Source organism: Cinclus cinclus, chromosome 1, assembly GCF_963662255.1.
Source record: "Cinclus cinclus chromosome 1, bCinCin1.1, whole genome shotgun sequence".
NCBI lineage: Eukaryota > Metazoa > Chordata > Aves > Passeriformes > Cinclidae > Cinclus > Cinclus cinclus.
The window spans coordinates 39,056,409-39,082,196 of record NC_085046.1 but is presented as its reverse complement, the minus strand read 5'-3'; the positions used below and the strand labels follow the sequence as shown (position 1 = coordinate 39,082,196).

The window sequence follows — 25,788 nt, the reverse complement described above, 5'->3', positions numbered from 1 at the left end:
GCCCACTGAGATTTTTAGATTCCAGCAGAATGTGTTGGAAATAATTCACAAGAGCTAGTAAGCTGCTGTTGTTGGGTTGAGCATGAAGCCATATGAATTAATAATGGACTTAATGATCACACATGAAAACTAAATCTGTTTTGGGCAAGAAGTATATTTCTGTGCAACCTTGTTCAGCTTCTCACACTGCTACTTGTATTGCCTTTAAAAATGTTATTGGTATGGAATGTAGTTGCAGCTATTGGAATACCCTTTTTAAGTTTCACAGATATTTTTCTTGGAATTCTTGCAATGCTGGTATGGTTGATTTACTGCCCCACTGTGTGTGTTTTCAATGATTAAATTTTCAGCTTCTTTCTGCCACACTACCTTAGTGATCTTAATTCATGACTGTCTTTGCTCAGCTATAAATGTGCCTTACCATTGAGTCTTGACAAATAGACCTAAAGATGAGTTACATCAAAGCATACGTATTAACCACCTGCCAGTAGCTGTTTTAAAGAAATTTCTTTGTATTGGAACTAAGGTATATGAAGATAGAAGCTGAGGTACATAAAGTTCTCTGTAAATATGACAAATTCAAGGTCAAAAAATTGACTAATCTTTTCTGTCCCTGTTAGAACTTAAGGTACTTCACACTGCATTTTTCAGAAAATTGCTTTTTTACCGCAACATTACAAACCCACTGATTAAATATACCTTTCTCAGCATTGGAGAAGAAAACTAGTCTCATGTCTTGAGCTTTCTGCAAATGGAAGGAGATGATCAAGATTTATGTGTGCCTCAGCATGTGCTGTAGCTATCATCACCAACTTTTTTTTTTTCACTTGTTTTTCCCCCAAAATGTTCTTGCGTGCTTTTAAAATACAGGACAAACTTAATATATTTTTATTCCCTTTGTTATCAGGTTAATAAGCTAATCTGTCATTTAAATACTAAGTTTGACAATGTGTAAGGTATCAAGGGGTTTATCAGGCTTTTCCACATGTGTTAAAAAATCTGTCATTAATTAAAATGATTTTCCTGCTGTAGTGTTATGCTTTGAGAGCCTTGAGATTTCTCTTCAGTGTAGAAAGAAATCAACATATTTTTAAAAGGTATGTTAACCGTATGTTTTGTGAAACTCTTTTAGGACAGCTTTCAAAAGTCCAATTAGAAAAAAATATTTTGAAATGTAATTTGTTTTGCAATGGGCAATATCTGCCCTGTCCACAACTGCAGATAGTCATCCCTGCATTGCATCAGTGCCAGTCTACAAGATAAGGTGTTCAGTGGTGGGATTTCTGTCGTGTGCATGCCAGACAATCTAGCTCTGTGTGGGGTCCTTCTCCCCCCCATCTAACAACCTTTTATATGTGTTGAGGACAGATTTAACACTGCTGGCGATAAAACATACTTGAAGATTAACAGGTCCAGTTTGCAGCCCTGGATAGTAGCAATTAACTGGAAGCAGTTATTTTTTTTTTCTCTGAGCCCTCTACTCCTTCACCATGGGTCTGACTTTTCATCAAGCTGTTTTACTTAAGAGTGTTACTGAAAGGTTTGGATCAATATGGACAAAATGTTTTCCATCAGTTACACATCTTCACCTCTAAGATGACCATTTCACCAGGTTGGCTACAAAGGCCTTGTGGAATCTTACAGGAGGTCTGCCTGTCAGCACTGTTTCTGTATGTTTTTATTATGTATCATAAATTACTAAAATTATATATATGACTTTTGTGTTAGTTTTGAAAAGTTGATTTTGTACTGAAAGTGCCTCAGTTTATAATGAATTTTCATGGTTGGTGACAATATTTTAAGAATCTGGACTGATTTACTGTATTTTGATCTTTCAAAATACCTAATCTGCATTTCTACTTATTCCAGAAGTTTAAAAATAAACAAAACTTCAGTCAAGCATCTGACTAATAAATTCTTGCCTCTTATCTGTTGGCTTTTGCTTTTCTCAGTCCTTTTCATTTTTTAGACTAGGATTCTTGGCCAGAAATTCTAAGATTGGTGTCATGATTCTTTGCAGATAAATGTTAATCCTATCACTTAGTGCATTACAAGAAGAAACTCAGATACAGTGTTAAAAAGCATAAAAAAATACTGTATGAAAAAGGTAAAATTACTGGAAATTCAGAAGGTGCATTGACTTTAAAGATTTGTATTTGTTTAGAGAACTGGCATTTATCTTAATACCCAACTAATGGGGGTTGAAGCCTAACTTTTAAAAGGGGATTAAAATCCTATGTATGTAGTATTAGAGGCTTAATATCTTAATATATTGGTGAAAAATGTGTACTGTGTAGGAGGCTCTGAAGTAAATTTAAATAATAAACACTGAAAAGTCTATGCTGTAGATTAATAGCTCCTGTGTACATTGTTTCTAAAAGTACAAAAAAGTTTGCACCTTTTGAGACTTTTTCCTACTGACTTGTTTTAAATCTTCATTGATATTGGACATTATGTGTGTGATATCAGAGCTTATGAAGGGTTCATATCAGAGCTAAATTTGTTAAAGGTAAGTAAAAACCTTAAACCTTCATAGTTTCAAGAAGTCATATGCTTGCACATTCTTAGCACAAGAAAGACATAAAATATTTTAAATTTATTTATTTGTCATTTAGCTTATGACTAGGAGGATGTATTTAAGCAAATTGCTGAAAGTATTGTGAACATGACTCAGGCACCCACAAAACATGTAAGAAGTTATGAAATTTTAGAGCGCCTTGACAGTGGAGCTTTTGGAAGTATATATAAGCTAAACTTCTCTTTTGCTATTATTTTACAGATTTGAGTGAAAGCTTCATGAAGAGGGTCTAATACCTGTTCTAGGCCCATCTGTCCTTTGAATTTCAGTTGGGAAATGTAGGTGCTTAAAGGCCTTTGGAGATCTGAGCTTGTTAGTATTTGCTGCAATTTTGTTTGTTCTATGTTGTACTTTTAAGATTGACTAGTTTATCTCTTAGGTTTCCTACCTTACTTTCTCTTAATTCCTTTCCACTAACAGCCTTTTTCTATTGCAAAGGCTAATAAATCTGTGTAAAACCACAAAAATTCAAGCATTTTTCATCTGAAGAGCAGCACTGGGCACAGATAATGTTGCTTCAAACACCATGCAAGTTCAGAAGTGTACTGCTAACCTGTACTGTTGGATTGTAGTTTTACTAATCATATCATACACAAAAAAAGCTGTGATAAATTCTGTGAGAAAAGTTCGGACTCTAATAACTGATCTGCTAGCCATAACACCATTCTTCCTATCCCCATCCTATATTTATTTTACAAAGATTTTACCTTGTTTATAGGTTAGAAAACATAATGGACAACATCTTGTGGCAATGAAAGTAGTTGATTTACACAATCCAGCATTTGGAAAGGACAAAAAAAAGACAGAGACAGCAGTGTAAAAAATACTGTCTCTGGATTAGCCATCATCAAAGAGCTGGTGTGTCTCATTGACTCTAGTTTAATATGTCAGCATTCTGAATTATTAATTGTGAGCTCTCATATGGAAAGCTGCCGGTGGAAAAGGACCTGGACATGTTGGTTGGCAGCTGTCTGAACATGAGCTAGCAATGTGCCCAGGAAGACCCATGGCATCCTGGCCTGTATCAGCAACAGTGTGGCCAGCAGGACTCGGGCACAGATTGTCCTCTCGTGCTTGGCACTGGTGAGGCAGCACCTTGAATCCTCTGTTCAGTTCTGGGCCTCTCACTACAAGAAGGGGCATGGGAGTGTTTGAGCTGATCCAGAGAAGGGCACTGGAGCTGGTGGAGGGTCTGGATGGAGCAGAAGTGCTTTGAGGAGAGGTTGAGGGAGCTGGGGGTGTTTAGCCAGGACTAGAGCTCTATTTTCCTCCTGATTATTCTGGTAATGTGCTACATTTCTCTTCATTTGAGGTAGCAGTGAAGGTGTGCTGGAGTTCCTAAACAAGTTTGTGAAATCTTTGTAATATCCTTCCTTCCTACATGTAGCTAAACATTTAAATACTGTGCCATCAGTTTAACTATTCTAAGCATCTACGTTTCTTTCCTCGTTGTGGCTTTATCATCCAAATGTTGTATAATATTACAGAACCTTCTTGGAAAGTGAGTATAAATGTGGAGAATTACCACAGTGTACATAATGAAGAAATATATAATAAAACCACTTACAGGCTGGCAGGAGTGTGTCAAATTTGAACAATTAGATTTCTTCCAGAACTGCTACAAGTTCAGAGAGGTCTATATTCCTTTAAAATTGAAAAAAAAAATATATGAGAAATAGTATTTATATTTGCTTATCTATCAGTAAAACTAGGTGCAACATAGACATGTAGCAAGCATCATTAGTCTCCTCTGAAGATCCAAAGTTTAGAATTGAAATGTTAAATAGGGAGATTGCCAGCCATGTTGTTTTAATTTTCTTTTCAATAAAGAGTTATCTAAATACACCTGCCTGCTGAGTGATTATCAGGCAGTGATTTCCTTATGGTTCTGTGATACAAATTGTGGAAAAAGTCAAACAAAAAAGAGTAGAACTAGATTAAGGTGTATGTGTCTGTACAAATAAAATTTTTAAAGAGTAGAAAATAACAGCTTTTAAAATACTTTTTAACCTCAAATATTCTATTTTAAAATGGTTTCTGTATAAATACAATGGTCTATTAATTTATTTTATGAGATGATAGATTATACATAGTCATGGAGCTCATAGAGGGGGTTCTCCATTGGGAGAACACCTTTACTGTTTGAAAGAAAAACAACAGTTAACAGAAGACAGAATATGGCATGTATTTATCCAAGTAAGAGCCTCCATTCTTTTTGCCTGGATTTTCCTACATGTAATTAGCAGCACCATGTTTTTAGGTTGATAAATGACAAAGTAATGTTTATTGTATCAGTCACTAATACATAGCTGTGAATTTAATGTGCCTTTAGGTTGTAGTTAAGAATCTTTGTAAGGCTCTTTCTGATTGTTTTAAGCTTTGTCTAGCTCATTATTTGCATAAAGAGAAAAGGATTGTTCATCAAGATCTCACTCCAAGCAATGCCATTTTGTGGGATAAAAACAAAGTTACAATTAGTAAGTTGAACTGTTTTGCTTGAAGACAATTTTTCAAGATATACCTGAGAAGCACTTCCTTACTCAAACTCTGAGAAGGTTTCAGATACCTGGGTGTTGGTTATCATACTTGGAAGGTAGTAAATTGTTGCAGTATTATACTGTTGTGTGAAATCATTGAATCACAAAATGGACTGGCTTGAAAGGGACCTTAAATGTAATCTATTTTCAACCCCCCTGCAGGGGGCCTTTCTCTAGATTAGGTTGCTCAGAGTCTCATCCATCTTGACCTTAAACATGCCCAGGGGTGGATGACCTGTTCCAGTACCTCACCACCCTCACAGTAAAGAAATTTTTTCCTAATATCTAATCTAAACCCACTCTTATCCAGTTTGAAACAATTTCCCCTTGTCTGGTCGCTATGTGCTCTTATTAAAAGTCCCTCTCCATCTTTCTCAGAATCTCCCTTCAGGTACTGGAAAGCTACTATTAGGTCACCCTGGAGACTTCTCTTTTCCAGGCTGAATAATCCCAATTCTCTCAGCCTCTCCTCACAGCAAAGGTGCTCCATCCATCTGATCATCTTGGTGGCCTCCTCTGGACTCACACTAACAGGTCAATATTCTTCCTGTGCTGGAACCCCAGAGCTGGATGCAGCACTCCAGGTGAAGTCTCACCAGAGGGAAGCAGAGGGGCAGAATCCCCTCCCTCGCTCACACTGCTTTGGATGCAGCCCAGGAGGCATTTGGCTTTCTGGGCTGGGTGTGCACATGGCTGGGTCATGTCCCACCAGCACCCCCAAGTCTCCAGGGAAGAGAAGGACTCTCTTCTCTCTCTCTCTTCTGCTCTTGATCTGTTCATCCCCAGCCTCTGTTGATACCATGACCCAGGTGCAGCACCTTGCTCTTGGTCTTGTCAAACTACGTGACGTTCCCATGGCCCATTTCTTGAGGTTGTCCAGGTCCCTCTGGATGGCATCCCATCCTCCAGGTGTGCCATCTGCACCACTTAGCTTGGTGTCATCTGCAATTTGTTTAGACTGGTCCCTCCATCTGTGTCATTAGTGTGTATCTTAAATAACACTTGTCCCAGTGTGGACCCCTGAGGGACATTACTTGTCACTGGTGTCCATTGGGACTTTGAGCCATTGACTACTATCCTCTGGATGCAACCATCCAACCAGTTTCTTATCCATCTAGCAGTCCACTCATTAATTACTGTTGTGGAGAACCATGTCAAAGGCTTTTCAGAAGTCTTGATAAATGACATCTGTAGCCCTTCTATTGCCTGCTGATGTAGTCACTCCTTCATAAAAGGTCACTAGGCTGGTCAGGAAGGATTTGCCCTTGTTGAAGCCATATTGACTGTCTCAAATCACCTCCCTGTCCTACATTAACTTTAGCATATCTTGTAGGAGGATCTGTTCCATGACCTTCCAAGGCACAGAAGTAAAATAATTGCTAACACAAATTTTGTGTCATCAGCCATGGCTGTACTTTTTGCAGCTATGGATGGTAAATATGATGGTGGAGATGATTGAGCCTTAAAATATTTAAACTATAGTTATGCTTCTAGGCTTGATTTATTTCAGTTAGCAAGAATATTGAAACAACCAGATTATAGAACAAGCTCTGATGAACATACGAAGTGTAACAGGTATCTATTCTATTCCAATTCTTCCATAAAATTGTTTAGTATCCTTCAATTTTTTCCCGATCAGCTGTAGTGAGGTGCTATTTGTATAAGTCTCTAGTAGTGAATATTCTTGATGTATGCTTCTTTAATCACCAGTGTGGAGAAGGAACCCAGGCAGGCTCTGGGACAGACTTTGAATGCAGTATGTGTGTAAACAGTACAAAGTATGGCATAGTTTTAGTCTTTGAGTGAATTAATGCAACCTGGTACACACAGCAAGCCTTCCAGGCAATTCAGATCCTGTAGTTTTTGAAGTTCTCCAAGAACTACTGCACGTTCTCTTGCTGCTGATGACACAGAAGAAAATAAATAATTTGAATGCTGCAGAATTGTTGTGAGAAGACTTTACACAAAATTCCATCTCTCTTCTTTAAACATAATTGGAAAGTATAGGCACATGCACACACCCATGCACAAAACACTCAACTATAAATATTTAACAACTGTTGTTTAATAGTAAATATTTTTGCCTCATGATGTACATATTCAAATTAATTTCTTATTAAATTATATGTGCTAAACCCCCTCGGATTCTTAGTAGTGATGCAGTTTTGGAAGAATGTAATTTAATGGTACATTTGTCCTTGAGTGATGAAAATACATATTCAAAATATGCTTTTAAAGTATCATATAATTGTATTTCATATCAACATACTGCCACTGAGGGGCACTCTTGTCTCAATCACCTTTCCTTATCTTTAGTCTATTCTAAATATGGAGAAGTCTAAATGTACTTTCAAGGGTAAGATCAAAATTGCCCTTGAGAAGTGTTTGTTTCTGTCAAAGATTTACAGGAGTTCAGGAAAACTGGAAGAACAGAAACTTATTTGGATCACTTCTACAGCACTTAGTTCAAAACTATTGCAGTATTTAAACAAACACCCACTTCATTTAGTTTTATGACTAGTACCAGTGTAGTACCTATTGAATTTTTGGGGAAAGCTGAAGAACTTTTATCTATTGTTTCTGTATTTTATTAAGCCTTGTTTTTTACAACCTCAATGAAATTAAGATTAATTTACTTTCTCTCTGATGATAGTTAATATGTACTGTATAGATGCATGCTGTGATATTGTTCCTAACTCATACAGTCCATGTATCAAAGACTGGAGCATTTGTGATCTTAATGATTATATCTCACAATAGTTGAGGATAAATGTACTGTCCATTTAGTGCATTTCAAGTGTTCTTGGTGAAAATTTGTCCTGATTTTGTTTGGAATAGAGTTAATTCTCTTTCCTGTTGCTGGTACAGTGCTATGTTTTGAATTTAGTATGACAGTAATGTTGATAACACACTGAGGACAACACTTTAGTTGTTGCTGAGGAGTGTATACTCTAAATCAAGGACTTTTCAGTTTTCCAAGCTCCGCCAGCAAGGAGTGGCACAACAAGCTGGAGGCAGGGAGTACGTCCAGAATGGCTGACTTGAACTAACCCAAGGGATATTCCACACCATGGAATGCCATCCCCAGTACATAAACTGGGGAAAGTTGGCCAGGAGTTGCCAGTGGCTGCTCATGGACTGGCTGGGCATCTTTCAATATGTGGTAAGCAACTGCAATGAGCATAATTTATTTTTCTTGAGTTTTATTCTGCCTTACCTTCTTTTAATTACAATTGCTATTAATATTATAATAAATTATAATATCATAATACTGAAATATTGTAATATTTTATTTTGTGTCCGCCATCAAACTGTTCTTACATTGACCCATGAGTTCTATTTTCTTTTTTTGTGATTACCCTTCCCAGTGAGGAAGGTGAGAAATTGAGTGTGTGGTGCTTAGTTGGTTGCTGGGGTTAAACCATGACAAAGTTACAACAAAATGTCATGAATGTGAAGCATATGCTAAAATGCTGAGAAATCTCTGAATTGAATTTAACCTGTCAGTTTTTATAAAAAGAGAAGGTCTGCTTTAAGATCTACTAAAAACTGTACTTCTGCATTTACAAGCTGCACACACATACTAAATAGAGAGAATCCAATTTTCTGGAGTCTTTCAAATCTGAAAACTGACCCAAACTTGCTTTGATCTAATTAGAGTAATGTTTCAGTGGACTACCTGTGAGGAAGTGTTGTGTGACTGTGTAAATGGGATATGGCTGACATTATCTTGCTTTATAAAACAATCTCATAATACTGCTCTATTTTCTTTTCCTCAGTCAGTCTTTCTGGAAATAGTAACTCTTGTTAATCTCTTGCTATGAGAATCTGCAGGCTGACAGTACAACAAAAGCAGATCATTCGTCTGTAACTAATATTCTTAAAACATACTGTCTTTAGAGAGATGCCTTGGTTTCAGACTCTTATGGTACATTTTGATTTAAAAAACCTAGTGCAGTGATCAAGACACTGGATAAAGACCTTCTAGAGATTCAGATTTTAATTCTGCAACAGCCACATCAATGTACTGCTTTAAGAAAATTCTTGGACTCACAGATAGGCATTTCATGCCATATATATGAGAATGGGACCACTCACATTCCAAATCCCTTGAAGATCTCTTATACAGTTTCTGCTTTTATGTTGGTTGAAAAGGATAGGCGTGCATAGAGTGGGAGACACTGCCACCTTGCTGTCAGAGCGGAAAACAATAAACCTGCTAAAGAATTCTGCTTGTTTATCCTGAATTCATGTAGAAATGTTCTACAGGTGGCTCTTGTAGAGCAATTCCAGCAGAACTTCGTAGGCAGGGACCTATGGTGAAAGAAAACAAGAATTCATACAAAGAAATCTGCAACTGGCCTGGCACAATGCAAGATTTAATTTGAGGGACCTCTTCTAGGGATGGTCTCTGAATATCATGTGTATAGGTCCTACTGAAAAAGAAATACCTGTGAAAATACCTCATACTCTGGTGAGACCTTACCTGAAATACTGTGTCCAATTCTTGGGTTCTCAGCACAAGAAGGACATGGACCTTTTGGAGTCAGTCCAGAGGAAGGTTGTGAAGAGGATTAGAAAAGTGAAGCACCTCTCCTATGAGGAAAGGCTGAAAAAGTTTTGATTGTTCATCTTGGAGAAGAAAAAGCTTTGGGGAGACCTGAGAGCACCCTCCTGTGCTCTCCCATAAAGGGGACTATAAGAGACTTGGAGAAGGACTTTTTACAAGAGCCTGTATTGGCAGGACAATGGGGAATTTTCTTCACATTGAAAAAGAGTAGACTTAGATTAAATACAAGGAGTAAATTCTTTACTGGGGGGGTTGTGAGCTCTGGAACAGGTTGACCAGAGGAGTTGTGGATACCTCATTCCTAGAAGTATTCAAGGGCAAGTTAGATAGGTCTCTGAGCAACCTGGTGTGGTGAAAGGTGTCCCTGACCATGGCAGGGAGTTTGGAGCTTGACAATCTTAACATCCCTTCCTACCCTAAACATTCTACGATAATAGGATGGAGAATTTTTGAATATTTATAGTCACACTGTGTTTTCTTAAGTAATATGTGTGTGGTTGGATACTTTCTTTATTCAGATCTTTCTTTATTGTTTTGTTTTAAAACTTATGCAAGACACAAATGAAAGTTCTAAACCCAGAAGGTGCTTCATTCTAATGTGAAGATTGTATAATTTGTTTTGTATATCCCAGTGCATCTTTTACACTAGTCAAATAAACTTGAATTTTCTTAAACTTCTTCAGGCTCTTTAAAGTTGTGTGTTGTTGGAAATGTAAACAGACATTTGCAATCTGATCCTAGTCAGGCTGTTTCTGGCTGTAGAGAACTTTTAGCATGTTGCTGTTTTGCAGTCTCTAGAACTGCCCACCCTACTAATTTTCTGTTTAATTTCTTGCATAAATTCCATAAGAAGGGGTCCATAACTGCCATCTCTTCTGCTGGTACAGCATGTAATCATAATTGATTGAGTTACCAATGCTATGGAGATATAAATATTAAATCATACCAACCTGCAATTTCTAATTCTAAATTGATCAAAAAATACTCCCAAAACTCTATATCTCTGATCAGTTTGAAAATCTGATGTATTGTTTCAGGCACACACACAGAAAGGTGGAATTTTAGGTGCAGCCTGAATGAAAGTTGTTTTGTTATAGGGTTTTAGAAATTCATTGAATATTACCTGTGACTTTCCTTTTAATCTGCCTAGCCTTTTTATAAAAGACATCGGGAATTTACAGTTCTAAATTGAAAATGTGTATCTGCTTTTATTGCAGCTATATTTTACTGCAGCTGTATTTTGTTTCTAGGACAGTGTATTTCTGTCTAGAGCTCTATAGCTGCATCTGTTTGTAGGACAAAACAGAAGACTCTGTAGATCATCACTTTTCCTCAGTGTCATTTAGTTGCAGCAAGATGTGGACCTTGATGGTTGGAGGGCTGTGTTGAATCACTTGGACACCTTTCAGAGCTGATATCAAGGAGAACTGTGAAATGTACCATACTCTCTTTTAGGAAGCATGTTCTGTTTAATGTTTTATATGCAAGATAAAATAGCAGCTGGAAGGATCTGCAGGGGTCTGAACCTAGGATTATATAGTAGCAGAATGCTAGTTTTGAGACCACTCACCTGTTGGATAAACTTCTAATCATAGCAGGCAGACATGGGGTGTCAGAATGGCTAATTTAATATGACTTGTAAAGTTCAAAGGATTGCTGAGTGCTGGAAGAAAGCTACCTGTTAGTTTTGTAGTTCAGAATACTTGCTTGTTGAGTGTGGTATATATTTTGGCTCTGGATTCTGTTCCATGCCCAGAGAAGCAGTGGCCTTGAGATAAAGTGGATATAACCAGTGTCTGTTGTGTGTTACTCACAGCTCAGATTCACTTGAATCAGTGCTATTTTTTAGCAGGTTACGTGGTTCATTTAAGTAATATTCATGATCAGAATCGCTGCCCTTCACACTGAGGTTCAAGGAAGTCCTTGCAGGACTTTATTTTTAAAGTTATTTTCATAATAGGCTGAGTGAAATCTACTTTTTTATATTCACACTGTAAATCAAACATTCTGAAAATAATTGATGAATTAACAGCATGAGCACATGTCTCCACAAATCTCAGTTCTAAATGTGGTTCAGTGCTTAGGTTCCTAGTGCTGAAGTTACAAGCTTCACAAAACTAGAAGTAGATTGTTTACAAAGCATTAATAAAAGCACACAGAAAAGAGGATGATAGAATAGCTAAACAATCTATTTGGGATTGAGGTGAAGTTAATTGTGTTTGCATTCTATTGATGAGGAAAAGTAGAATAAATATGCACTACTGTTGATTAAATTACAAATTATCTTGATTTTAGCATATGTTTTTATTTTCTATAAAATTAAAGATCTAATTTTGTACTCCAAAACACTGTAACTCAGTAATTTGCTAACAAACCTGTTTGATTACAATTGCAAACTTGCTGAAGAGAAACAAAGGGTTTTTTTCTCATCCTGAACCCTTCAGGGTAGAAGAAGAAGCTGTTCAGTGGGTACACAGTGAAAATATGATGTGAGCAAGTCTGAAGTTCATTCATGGGGTGAATTTGATACTCTGTTAACATTCTTTCTTGCTGTGCTTTTGGTCTTTGTGTGTATATTTGATTTTAGGAGAAATTAATGGCATTTTCAAATAGGGTTCAGATATAAATAAAGGCAACAAACTTGCAAATATGAAGTCAATGTTAAGATGTATCTGGATAATTTTTTGTGTTGATTGTACTGCAGAAGCTAAATTTAGGTGAGAATTTTGGGAAATGAAACAGCAAATGAAAATCCAGATTCGCTTAATAAAAAGAGTAAAAGGCATTGCAGGTATCTAAAATGCTCATTTGAAGAGACTACTAAGATTTAGAAAGGTTCTATAATTTGGCTATTATGAAAGCTGCAGAAACCATTCAGTAGGAGCTTAAGGTACTAACCTAGTCAGCCTACTCCTATTTTCATAGTTCTGTCTTTCCTTCATGCCCTCTTCCACAGATTGTTAATCTTTTTTGAAACCACCTTGCTTCATCATTACTTATTCTGCAAATTTAAACATAGTGTAAACAAGTGAAAAAAGTGAAGAGGGTGATCAGAATCTAAAGGATTCATCATATTGTTTAATTTTTCTCCCTGTTTGAGGATTGTCTTGTGTGGTTGTTTGACTATTTTTAAACAAATTTAAAAACATGAAAATTAAACTAATTAACAGGGGTCACCTTCCTATTTGGCCATATCTTCATTTAATACATGAGACAGACCTGTCACAGTTCTCAGAAGTTTTTTCATTTGTTTCTTAGTTATTGTAGCAACTTTTGGTATCACATATCAAATAATCACGGAGTATTAAAAGTGGTTGACCAATTTATTTATTTTTTAAGACAGATGCTTAAATAAATTAAAAGAAGCAATATCACTAGTTTGATGCAGTTCAACAGTTGGCAGTTCATTTTTATTCATATCTCTATTATAGGCTTGAAAAAACTAAGAAAAAATTATGCTTAATGTAAAGCTGATTGTCCTGGACTTTGCATTCCATAGCTCTGGCAACACCAGTTGTATGGAGGAATTTCTTGCTGATGTCAATAAAGTTTTGCTGAATTCGGAAAAATAATTGCCAGTGAAAGGGTTTTATCCCTCCATTTCTGAGGAGCTGAGCTTAAAACAAAGAGAATATATTTACTCCATCTGGCTGATTTTCCTCTTGCTTTCTTCTTTCTCTCCAGATAATCACTCATGTTGTATTAAAATAAACTACTATTTCCAGAACTGAGATATTCAACTCTCGTCTTTCCTTTACTAAATCTTTCAAGCAACAGGATCTGCATTTATTAATTGTTATAGTGTCTCAATACTCTGCCTTCATCAAATATTATTTGAAGAATTCCAAAGGAAGGAATTTAGAATGATCCACCCCAGTTAATTCAGGGAAGTATTAACGCTGCAAAAACCTCTTGTCCATTGGGTATTAATATTTATTGAACTGCCTAAGGACTGCCTTAACTCAAGGTAAGAGGGAGGCTTCTTGGTTATCCTGTTAATTTAGCATTCTTTCTATTTATGTTTTTCCAAGCACTGCAGAGCTAGTCCTTCTTTGGACATTTTGTTCAAAGAAAAATGATCTGTTACTTGTGTGTCTAGATTTGGCTTTCTTATCAAAGGCCCTTTCTGAATTGAAGAACTGCTCCTTTTCACACCCTGAAGGCTTGCACTGAGCAAGAGCCAACAGAAACTAACTTTTCTTACCTATATATCTTCTGATCTCCAGCTTCTTTTGATGAGCAGTAACATTTTTAAATAGATTTTTTATGAACTGTGTCACAGTGAAAGCACCTGGAATAGACATGCTACGGGCTATGTCCAAGTAGAACAGAAGTCTTAGAATATTTTAAACAATATTATTTACAACACAAATCTTCTTCTGAAGTAGTATTGCAATACAAAAGTTATTAACAGGATTTATCAAGAACGACAATCTTTTCTGCTCTTGGTGCTTGGACTTAATGAAGTGTGATGTATCTTAGCTGCATTGTTGTGTGGAGGCAGCAGTAGAGTATTGAATTGGAAAAAACAAACTTGAGCTGCTTGCATTGAACTTTGATTAAAAATATAATCTCTAAATACTGTGTGTGACATTTTGTGAAAGACTACCTGTTAATTACACAAGGCATTTATGTTAACATAATTACATGATCATCTAAATCTACATATTTTTTCACAAGGTAAGGCTAAGATTCACCATTATTTCATACCAAATTCCATCTTTGAACATGAACTATCAAGTTATTAGATACACCCCCCCCCACCACATGCTCCTTGAAATTGAATTACTTGGAAAGTCCACACTTCCCAACTATCATAATTTCAAAGAAAGAAAAATAATTACCATAAATTTAGATTATTAGAGACTAGTGTGAGATCACTGCTTATTAGATTTGTACCATTGTTGTACAGTTTATTGAAATGTATTAATAGGAACCTGAAACTGGTCATATAGTTTAGATTGAAACCATTACATGTGCTTATAGTATTTTTAAAGGTCTGATTCAAGTGTAAGTTGCTGATGAATGTGGAGATAAAAAGATAATATTGTCCAGTTCTGTGAAATGTAAAAGATAAAAAAAGGTCCCAAACCTTCTTTCCACTCTCCCCCAACTTTTCAGCTGTTGTGACTGAGCACTGATTGTCATGCAGAGAAGGTGGCTGTTGAAATGTGAATAATTTTGTCTTTTTATTTATTTTTTTTAAATTATTGTAGCTGACTTTGGGCTTGCAAAGCAAAAGCAAGAAAACTGCAAACTTGAATCAGTAGTGGGAACCATCCTTCACTCCTGCATATAACTTTTAGTCCAGTGACTTCCATCTTCATGGTTACTCTTGGAACAGATAGGGAAGTTGCAATGGAGTAAGGAAAAAGATGCAAGTCACAAGCTACTCTACAATAGTTGGTTGCCTGCCTATTTTGATGTTGTCTGTTCTTAACACATGGTGATTACTGTGGGTTAAGTTGGTGCAAAAATGTACTAACTGCAGCAGTGTAGTAGCTTATTCATCTAGATATAGAATAGCCTTATAGATAAACAAATGTGTGTTTAAAGTATAACAAGGAATGTAAACAGTACCAGTTACCACCACCACTACCACATGTGATGGCTTTATACCTGTGAGAATGTTTGGCCTGTAGGCTGTGATAAGCAATTAAAAGTTCCCAAGCTATGAGGCGAGCTACTGGTTGCTCCTCTAAATTAAGACTCAGTCAAGATCTCAGGCATCTGGCAGTTGAACATAATTCATTTTACCATTTTTGAAATTGTTGTTTGTGAATTCTTGATGCTAGAATGATAATGATTGACACTAAAAATCCCTAAACCCTAAAATGGCTTCAAGAGTGAGACCTTGTAATATGTTAAATATTCAAGTCACATACCTTGGAAGACTTATAGTTCACATACTTATAGTTCACAGTGAGCAAAGGTAAGGGGATTGCAAGGCTGCCTTAATGGGTTCTCCAAATGTTCCTGAAACATAGCACAGTCTCTGAGTGATATTAGATCTGTGAGTGATGGTTTGGGTATATAAAATCTAGTAAGAGTTTGGTGTAACTAGTTATGTGCCATCTTTTTCAGCTTCTCTGAAATAATCCATTTGTTTTGTTCACTTATAACTGGGAAGAGAAGCTGTTGATGAGAAGTTTTTCTGCCCTTTTAAACACCAGTTTAAAAATAGAAGTGTCAGAGGCATCACAACCATGCGGCTGTGGCCCTCAGGTTCACTGAATTGTGACTTTTCTTATCCCATCTACGTTTATTTATTCTTTTTCCTCTGTTAGATGCCTCTTTTGTTTTCACTGATATCTTTTGGGGTTTTAGTATTTTGTAGGAAACTTTTTTTTGAGTGTAGTGTCCTGCAAATTTAAATACTTTTAAAAATATAATTTTTGCTTATACTGTATTTATTATTTTCTTACCTTGTCTTTGCACATGGAAGTTCATATCAGACCTACAACTTTGGCAGATTTTTTTCTACTCATTTATCCAGTTATTTGGATGCAGGATTGAGGATAAAATGTCCCTTGCCTGTTGCAGTCTCACAGGTAAGTGGTCTTTTGGGACATAACTTGTCACTTCTACTCCACAGGCAAAATCATGGAAGCAGTGATCCTTGTCTGTCTGCAGTCAGAAAGGAGAGCAAGGATACAGTACAGGTGTTTTTGTACTTAAAATTCATGCTTGAATAATATTTAAAATGACAGGCTAAGATATTAGTCTTTCCAATGTCATGCTAATTTAAGAATACTAATAAGGCTTTGCAAACAACAGCATGCCTTGGAGGCTGCCTTCAAGGTGCTCAGTTAGTAATGTGTGTAACAGTGGGCTTTCTGAAATGGAAACCTGTTCACAAGGAATAAGGTGAAGAGACAGTATTTTTGCACAAGCCTATAGAGCCTATAGCACTTAAGTAGTGCTTGGACTAGAATTTTAGTGGGACTTTTTTGTGTGATTTAAGTAGATGTTAAAGGTTATTGAGAAGTCAAAAAGTTAGGGCTGCCTACCTACCAAGGAACCAAAAAAACTCAGACCAAACCAAAAAGAGAAAGCCATGGGAGTGTTTTCATCTTAGAATTGCAGAAATGGTTTCTTCTGTATTCACAGGTAATAGTTTTGAGTAGTTTGAGATGCAACCCACTCTTCTTGGAGCAGACAATATAGTACAGAAACAAAACAATAAATGTCAAAAGTAGCATTTGATGCTTCTTGTTTAAATTTGACTAAGCAGTGTTATGCAGAATGGTTCAGATAGGAACATGTCACTGTATGTACTAAACATTTGTATTTGGGCTTGACTGAATCAATTGGCTAATGCAATTTTTCAAACCTTGTGTCATCATAAAAAAACTGCAGACACTGTCTACAGAGCGGCTTATAAAATTAGGCTTTGTAATTGTGATGGTTTTTAATTTTACTTCATACTAGGTTGTATTCAACTATTGCACTGATTAAATTCCTTTTAATTGGTTATCTCCCTGAACTAAAAACTCCAGCAATATCTATGTTTAGAATACAAAATATATTAGAAGGATGTGTTTCCACTTAATACATTAAAAGTTGAGGAAAAGACTGTTTTAGGGAATTTGTAATGAATGCTGAAGTCTTTTCCCAGCTCATAAGTCACTAGAAACAATCTGCTCCAAGTTAGTGGTGACAGTTTTTATTATCATGCTGTCTCAAAGGCCTTTCCAGAAGAAACAGAGCAGTTGTCCATGGTTAGAGAGAATGATGTTTCCTTTCATTTACACCTTCCATTTCTTTGTTTCAAAAAAAGGACTGTGATTTAGGAAGAGAGGACATATTGCCAGCAGATCAAAATATTTATATAATTGTATATGTATATATAAAATATCTATATTGTATGGAGACAATTTAGATGAAATCTGGGAAATTACGTAAATTTTGAGATTGGATGGAATAGAGATTCACATCATAATTCTTTGAAGACTTATCTGATCTTTATAAGGTGTTGAGAAACCATGAGTAGATCCCTCACATGTAGTTAAGAAGTGGGCAAGAAAGTTCTACATTAGTTGGTGAGCTAACTTGATCTTTCTGAAACAAAATTGTTTTCAAATGTTAGAAAACTGATGCACAGACTAATGTTGCTTATTTAGCTTTTTGTGCTAATGTTGGGGAGTTTTCTTGCTGTGGTGTTTTGAGGAAATTCCCAAGTAAAATAGTATCTCCCATTCCCAAATGGGAAACTCCTGTTTCAGTGGTGATTGGAGGTACTATTTTACTTGTGTCGCTCATCTTCTCTGCCGTGGAGGAGAAAATATTCTTTGGTATTTTTTTCTGTTTATGGACTACACACTCTGTCTGTATACTGTGTTATGTTAACCAGATATCTTTTCTAGTAATAGCCACTGCTTCTGTTTATAACCATACCTTGTGAGAGGATTGCATAAATCAATATTCTGGTATGATTTCTTATGTCAAGACCTGGAGTACTTGCATTGCTTATTGTGGTGACATAATATTTTCACTTATTTAAAGCATTTTTTTTTTGTTGGGAAAGGTTATTTAAGATGAGGGAGTGTGTTGTATTTTCATATACACTTAAGTTTTGGCCTTTATGATGATATATGGTCAAACTGATTACCAGATTTCCCAGCAGTACTTTCTGGGAATAAATAAAATCTGAAACATTTCACCGATTTCAAGCAAGTTTGAGAGTTTAGGTTGTTTCACTGTTTCTGAAAAATTTGATGATGGGTAGCAAGTAATGAAACAATTCAATCTTGGAGAGAAAAGGTTTTAAACTCAGCTGAAATGTTACCTTCCAAATAAGCTGCAGTGTATGCTGCTGTGTGATAGTAGTCCAGTGTGTTTAGATAATCAAGAGAATAGGAAACTGAAGGTACTGTGTAATGGTGAGGGAAAACAAAAAACTGGTCTTGTGCTAGTTTTGGCATTCATGGAACAGATGACTCCTGGAGGGGATTTGCTGATTTGAACAGAAAGCTTAAAAAAAATAAATAATCCTTTCACTATATTAATACTGATTTTTTTTTTTTTTTACCAGAGGATCTTCTGAAAGTTGTTTAATACGAGTGATCACTCTGAGAACGAAAGATAGCAAGGAAACACAATTGCGAAAGTTTGGTTGTAGAGTAGACATAAGTTTATAATAATGTGTGTCAGCAAAAAGTCCAGTGCAATTGGAGATAGAATCCACAGAGACAACATAGGCTGGACAGGCAGGCAGTACTGTCCCCGTGTGTAACCCACAGGACAGCTCTGTGTAGAACACTGTTTCATTATGGTCACCCCGAGACTTAAAAGACACCTGGTTGAACCTCAAAGAAGAAGTTTAAAGTACTTACAGGTATTAAAAGTACTTGGCCGAGACTGCCTTGCAAAAAGATATTCAAATGATTAAATTTTATACAGTTACTATGAAGTAAGAAGTTTAACTAGTTTACTGTCACCTGACATTTGAAATGTACTTAATCCCATGTCCCATGTGAGATAGCATTATACTTGGGAGTAAAACTGGAAATTACCTGAAACAAAGTAAGAAATCATGAATATATCTGTATTTATATCTGGAAAAACGTTCCAGTGGTAATTATACAAGTCTCACCATAAGAGATAACTTAATAGTAGACAGGAGAGAAAGAAAAAAAAATCTTGGACTGAAAGAAAGCAGGCTACTTTGGAAGTGAGGTGGACTTGCTATATATTTTTCCTATTCTGCTTAGAGGAGAGTTGTAAGTTGTAAGGCTTGTGAGTAGCTTAAAGTCATAGCACAGGTTGTTTACATGAAAGGGAGTGTGAAAACAGTTTTCTGTACTTTTCTATCAAGTGAGTGGTGCTGGTCCAGCTTCTAAAAATTTACTTTAATGCTGAGGGGTGAGGTGTAGCATGTAATAATTTTATAGTTTTCGTGGTGACTTTAGACTGCTATCTTGAAGGGGGAAAAAAATACTGCTCTACTACCATAATACACTATAAATCAACAATGTACTTCTTGGAAATAGTTATTTCTGCAGAACTTATCGAAATTGTACAGCAATTATTTTAATCTATAATAATTATTATTTTATTACCTCTTTGGAAGAGATAATAATGATAATGAATTAATACTTTTATTAGGATAAGATTAGTCTTTTCATCAAACCAATTTATCATTTTGTAAATATCATTTAGTCTAATGTTATTGGCATTTGTTTTCTCGAATTCTTTCATTTTTATTTTAGGTAATGTTAAATAAGCTACATTAAGATAAACTATGTTCTTATGACATCTGAACTGCAGGACTTAGAATAGTTTTTGTGAGTTTATTTCTGCCTTTCCCATTCTGCTCTATATTCAAATGTTAGCTCTATTAGTGTCTTGGAAAATCCTTATTATTTCTATATCTTATTATTTCTAGTTTCACTTTACTTTGCTGCTCAGTATATAGTGTTCTGTTTGAATTTCTTGTGCCATTATGTGCCATCTTGCTGTCTTAGATGTTTCCTAAAGAGCCTATTTGCTCTTTTACCATTTCTTTGATGATCAGTTGAAACTGTTTTATCTTTTTGTTTGGGTCTTGGGATTTAGTTTCTGGTGTGGCCTTTGTTCGGTTGCTTACTTTTTCATAGAAGCCAGAGTTCAAAGCTCTATCAAGGATCGTTCAAACCTAGTCTTTCCTTGGTTTGTTCTATCTATTCCAACTGAAGGAGTTTGAATTTAAATACCCTGTGATTTCAGAGAGACCCATATGTCTGCGTTTGTTATATTCTGCTGAAGGAAGCTGTTTTCCTGGGTTACTGCCCAGTATCTCTCTAGGTTCTCCACAATTTAATCTAACAATCAGGGGTAAATGATTTTATGACTAGAGAGGTAATACAGTGCTAATAAATATGTTATCCCACTTGCAGACAAATAGTCTGTGTATTTTTACAGAGAGCAAGGTGCCAAATTGTTAAATTGGGAGAAGAAGGATATGTAAATGTAATTTGTGGGTAGGTTTTTTGTTGATGGTTATTTACAGATTAATGTGTATGTTGATTCTCTTTTTACTTCCTATCTCAAGAAGAATTGATAAAAGCTTTATCTTATTCCTGAAATTATTTTTAGACAGAATTTGGAGAAGAAAACCGTAAAATTAAATATTTTTCTCATTGCAGGATCATGTGACAGTTCCATTTAGGTATTATGTCCTATTTTGCTTCTAGTCTATTTCTCAAGGGTGCCCATTGCTATGGTTGGTTAGTCAGCTGAACAGAGTGAGGTGGTGTCTCAAATCTCTTCCTTCCTTTTCTTTAGTCTTTGCTCAGTTCTGACATAACCTTAGTTTTTCAGCTGCTATTTGTAAGTGGCCTAGGAAGCAATACATTTAATAAAAAATACAATGAAATATGTATGTATTATTATGTTATGAGCCTGTGTGCTTATTTAATGTATTGACTTTTGTGAGGGTTATTGGGAGCATCTGGATCAACATACTTTTTTAGATTTGACAATTTTATACTCTGTGCAAAAGAAAACAATGAAGTCACCATCTTATTCAGGTAAAATTTGCATATCTCTGATTTTTTCTGGTTGGTTGTGTTTTTTCATTTAATCTATACTGAATGTGATTGCTAGACAGAAAACTTGTTATTAGTTAATTATCTTGTATATTAGTTTCCAGCAAATCCAAATACTTGCAAAATCATCTAATTCATACCTTACTGTGAGACACAAGTTACTATCAGAAACAAGTCTCTGTGTGGCTGGGATTCATCTTGCTTATATGCAGCAATTTAAAAGCTGGGAATCTTATTCAAGGCAGGCAGCTAGATGATTACTGAAAGTAATAGGAAAAAATAGGCATTCCAATAATGAATTTCATCCGATCTATCTTAAAAATTTATGTTTAGTTGATGAGATGAATCAACCACCTGATGTGTGTCTCTCTTCATTTGCTACAGACGGATCTTAGCATAAATGTCTTAGAGGAGTTAAAAGTTAGATGAAATGACACCTTTTTGAAATCAGTTATCAGCCATCTAGGTTTATTTTAGAGCTGTTGTAGAATAGGATTTGCTACAGCTTGTGTTGTCTTTTTGCAGATACTTACTTTTCCACCTCTCCCTCTAAAATGTAAATAAATATTCATGCAATTCCTTGATAAGCTTGGTTATCCAGCTTTTAAGCCTGATAAAGGCACTGAATGAAGTTCATTCCAAAAAGCATGCATCTCAGTAAGCAAAATCCTTTACTGTTTTTCAACTGTTCAGATTTCTCTTCCACAGATAAAAGGAAAAAAAATATATTTTCTTGAGCTGTTTATACAGTTACAGATTTAAGGCAGTTCCGTAAGAATTATTTTATAGGAAATTTGGATATTAATTCAGTGAAATACCTCTAGCTGGAAGGAAACTCTTCTTAGAAGAATTTGCCAGATGCATGTTAGGAGTACCTTTTTTAGAATATGAGTGGTTCAGGTTTTTATGTGTATGGAGAGCACTTTGCCACAGCTTACAGATACAATTTGTCTACAGCGTTTCTTTTAAAACTGACAGTTTAACAATACACTAGGTGTTTTTGTATAAATGTATAACATCATGTGTGTGGACTGTGTAGTGATTCCTGGTTTTGATAATATAAATAACAAATCACATCAAAGGGAAATTTTACTTTTTGTGAGTTTCAGAACGTGGCTCATACTTCCTCTTGTTTTAGATTTATTTCCATGATGTGACTGAAGGAATAATAGATGTAAATTAGAACTTTAATGTGTTTTTCTGTTTTAAGCCTTCCAGAACTTCTGTATGTGATACTTGAACACTAAATTGCAAATTAATGTTACTTTGATTTGTCCTTATAACTTACTCAGAGATGCATATAATAATTTTGAAAATTCAGAAGCATAAAAAAGTCAAAACAGCTGTGCACATTTTGAGTTCAATTAGATAGGTGTATTCTTTAGTAATATTCTTTAGTAATAGTAAGAAAATTGAAGAAAGAATTGGCTTGATGTAAACATCACTTTTTCGAATAGAGGCTGAAAAGCTTTTGAAATTGTCCTTGAAACAATTGAAAAAATTCATTAAGGCCTAGAAAGAATAGTAGTTTTACACACTGACTCCTAGCAAGTTTTTCTCCAGTACAACAAATATGGTATATAGACAAGAAGGCCAAATTCAAATGGAATTGTATCTGTATGGGATATTTTCCCAATATTCCTATACACCCCATCCTGATGAGGGGCAGAAAACATTGCCAGTAGATCTGTGTCATGGTTTAACTCCAGCCACCAAGCAAGCCCCATGCAGCCACCAGTGGGACTGGGGAGAGAATCAGAAGGGTGAAAACTGAAAAACTCATGTGTTGAAATAAAGACAGTTTAATAGGAAAAGCAAAAGCCAGGCACGCAAACAGAGCAAAGCAAGGAATTAATTCACTGCCTCCCATGGGCAGGCAGGTGTTCAACCATCCAGGAGAGCAGGGTTCCATCACATGTAACAAGCTACTTGGGCAGACAAATGTCATCATTCCAAATGCCCCTCCCTTCCTCCTTCTGTATATGCTAAGCATGATGTTGTATAGTCTGGAATATCCCTTTGGTCAGATTGGGTCACCTGCCCCATTCTGTCTCTTTCCAACCTCCCATGCACTCCCAACTTCCTTGCCAGCGTAGCAGTACAAAAAGCAGAAGAGGCCTTGGCTCTCTGTAAGCCCTTGTAAGCAATAACAAACCCAAGTATTTGTCTTCTGCTCTTTTCAGCAGCTTTTCATATAGGCATTATGCCCAGAAAGAGGAACTGTTAATCAATATGCTGAAGGTTTTTTTTATACATTTTCTTGTAAAGTTACATTTTGATTGACTTAATTTTCTTAGTAAAGGTAAAAGAGAGTTTCAGTTGAGCATTATAAGCTAAGGGTAAAACTGAAAGTTGTGTTTCAGTGAAAGCTGATTTTATATTTCTAAAGCTGACTTCTTGGCAGTTCTATTTAGTATCTCTCTTCCATAGAAAAAGCCTCCCAAAATTCTGTCTACCAGTTGTTTTTGAGGCTGTGATATAAACTGTGTCAATGAAATGATTCAAAGCAAAAAAAGTCCAATTGTGACAACAACCACCCAACCTAAACCAGCCGCACTCCAGGGCAAACACAAGCACTTGTGTAAACATATAATGATGAGCTATACTAGAGGACTGAGCTGGCTTAAAAATATTTTAGGTCTTTGACGTGTAAAGCAGCTGAAGAAGTACTTCTGTTGGCACAGGAGAGCAGACCCTGTAAGTTTTTCATGGGGGAAAAAGGTCTTGGCACTTAGGAATTGGGAAGAGGTTCTTGTGCTCTGAACATACTTTCACCGTGGGTATTTAATGATTTAGGTGTGAAGAAGGTATTTGTTTCTTTGTCTTTGTTTAACAAAGCCATAGGAGTAAAGAACAATAGAATAAACCTTTAAAAAATATCACTTGATTTATATTCATATGTGACAAGGGTGAATTAGAGTGAGTTGGTGGCAGTTTTTCATGTGTGCTAGAACAATGTCTTATTACAATGCTAGAGATCATAAGTTATTTTTCAAAGTTAATATGTTTGGCATTCCTAAGCAATATTTTGTAAAGTTGGCACACATAAAAGCTTGAAGGTCTGTAAATTTAAAGAAATACAAATCTGTTGCTGAATGTTAACTGGATGTCCATATCTTTATTTTCAAAAACATAAAATAAAAAACCCAGGAAAGTAAATGGTGAAATTCTCAATTATTTCAAACAGAGAGGCACTGAATTTTGTTGAAAGGAATCAGTGAGTTAGTGAATTCTCTAAACTGTTGATCAACAGCAGTGTAACTGAAATTTACACTGGTTTCTTACTGGGATCTTGTTTTTACATGCTTCTCAATGCTCATTAACATTTGAGATAGACTACACAAATTTCCAACTATTTGCAGTGAAAAGTGTCCTTCCACATCAAACCAGGGTGTTTTTTTTGGGAAGATATTAGTGAAAACATAATGCAGGAATTATGCAGTCTGCTGTATCCTACAGCTATTAGAGGCCTTTCACTAACTGTGGATTAGTTTTGCCTCTATAGAGAAAATTATATTAATATAGATGAGTTTTCTGGGCAGAGACAGGCAATGGTTGGACTAGGAAATGAAGCTGTTGAGATTACACTGATGAGAGAGCAATTATACACATGAAAGTGGCCTCTCTTAGCTGACTTCACCCACTTTAAAATCACATTCCTCACCTGGTGGTATGAGGATTTATCACATAGTAAAATTGCCATCTGAAGGTAGTAATTTTTTTTCCTACCCTTGTACCTTTTAAGATGTAGTGGAACCAATGAATAAGTGATGAATTTTTTTTCCTAAGTGTCAGTAGAAGTGTATGATATCTGAAAAGATGTCTGTGAATAATAAATTATATATATATTTTCTTTCCCAAAAAATATTTAACATAATTTGTATGGAGAAAAATGATAGCAAGTTAGATAACAACATAATAAATTATTATAAACTTACTTGGCCATCCTTTTTCCATTTCAAAATAGAAAACTGTGAAGGTAAAATTTTAACTAGTGATTGAAAATCCTGTTCCTGCTTCATCACTCAAGGGATACACAGAATATCCCCAAAAGCCTTGTGTTGAATTCTTTATGTGGGTGAGAAATGCAAATAGCTTTAGCAATATTCACAGAAACTCTTTATTCAAACTGTCAGTTTTGTGGCTTCTGTTTCTTCTTCCATTGGTTTTAGTGGGAATTATGAAGCTATGATAATGAACATGTATCTGTAGCTTGCAGAAAACTATCCAGAGAAAAATTGTTAAATGCAGAGACTGCTGTTCTATTTTTTATTTTGGGATTATGCTGGTGCTTTTTTTTTTTTTTTATCCTCCCTTGTATTATTCCCCCTTCTTTCTGTCACACAGAGAACTGATTATAGAGTAAATGTAGGGTTTTTTCACAGTGGTCTCCAAACACTCACAAATTATCCTGCAGTAGTTTGGTAAAATGAAGACGGGTTTATAGAAACCTAGGAATGGTGTCCAATGCAAGCAATTTTCTCATTCTTTGTGATGAAATTCATGGTCTTGGAATTTTTTCTGAGAAAATAAACACTAATTGAAACAGAAGAGATACTAACTTGATACATTTAG

The 25,788-nt window shown here is 35.7% G+C and overlaps 1 protein-coding gene across 1 annotated transcript in view; it reads left to right on the top strand.

The window, feature by feature from the left end:
• Positions 1-25,788, top strand: part of NEK10 (NIMA related kinase 10) — a 76,312-nt gene that overhangs the window by 12,686 nt on the left and 37,838 nt on the right. The window contains 11 exon segments of the mRNA XM_062502783.1: positions 1,033-1,097; positions 2,407-2,509; positions 2,627-2,747; positions 3,295-3,371; positions 3,374-3,434; positions 4,032-4,079; positions 4,654-4,694; positions 4,697-4,774; positions 4,956-5,055; positions 10,369-10,443; positions 14,902-14,995. Coding sequence (XP_062358767.1) covers positions 1,033-1,097; positions 2,407-2,509; positions 2,627-2,747; positions 3,295-3,371; positions 3,374-3,434; positions 4,032-4,079; positions 4,654-4,694; positions 4,697-4,774; positions 4,956-5,055; positions 10,369-10,443; positions 14,902-14,995 — 863 coding nt within the window.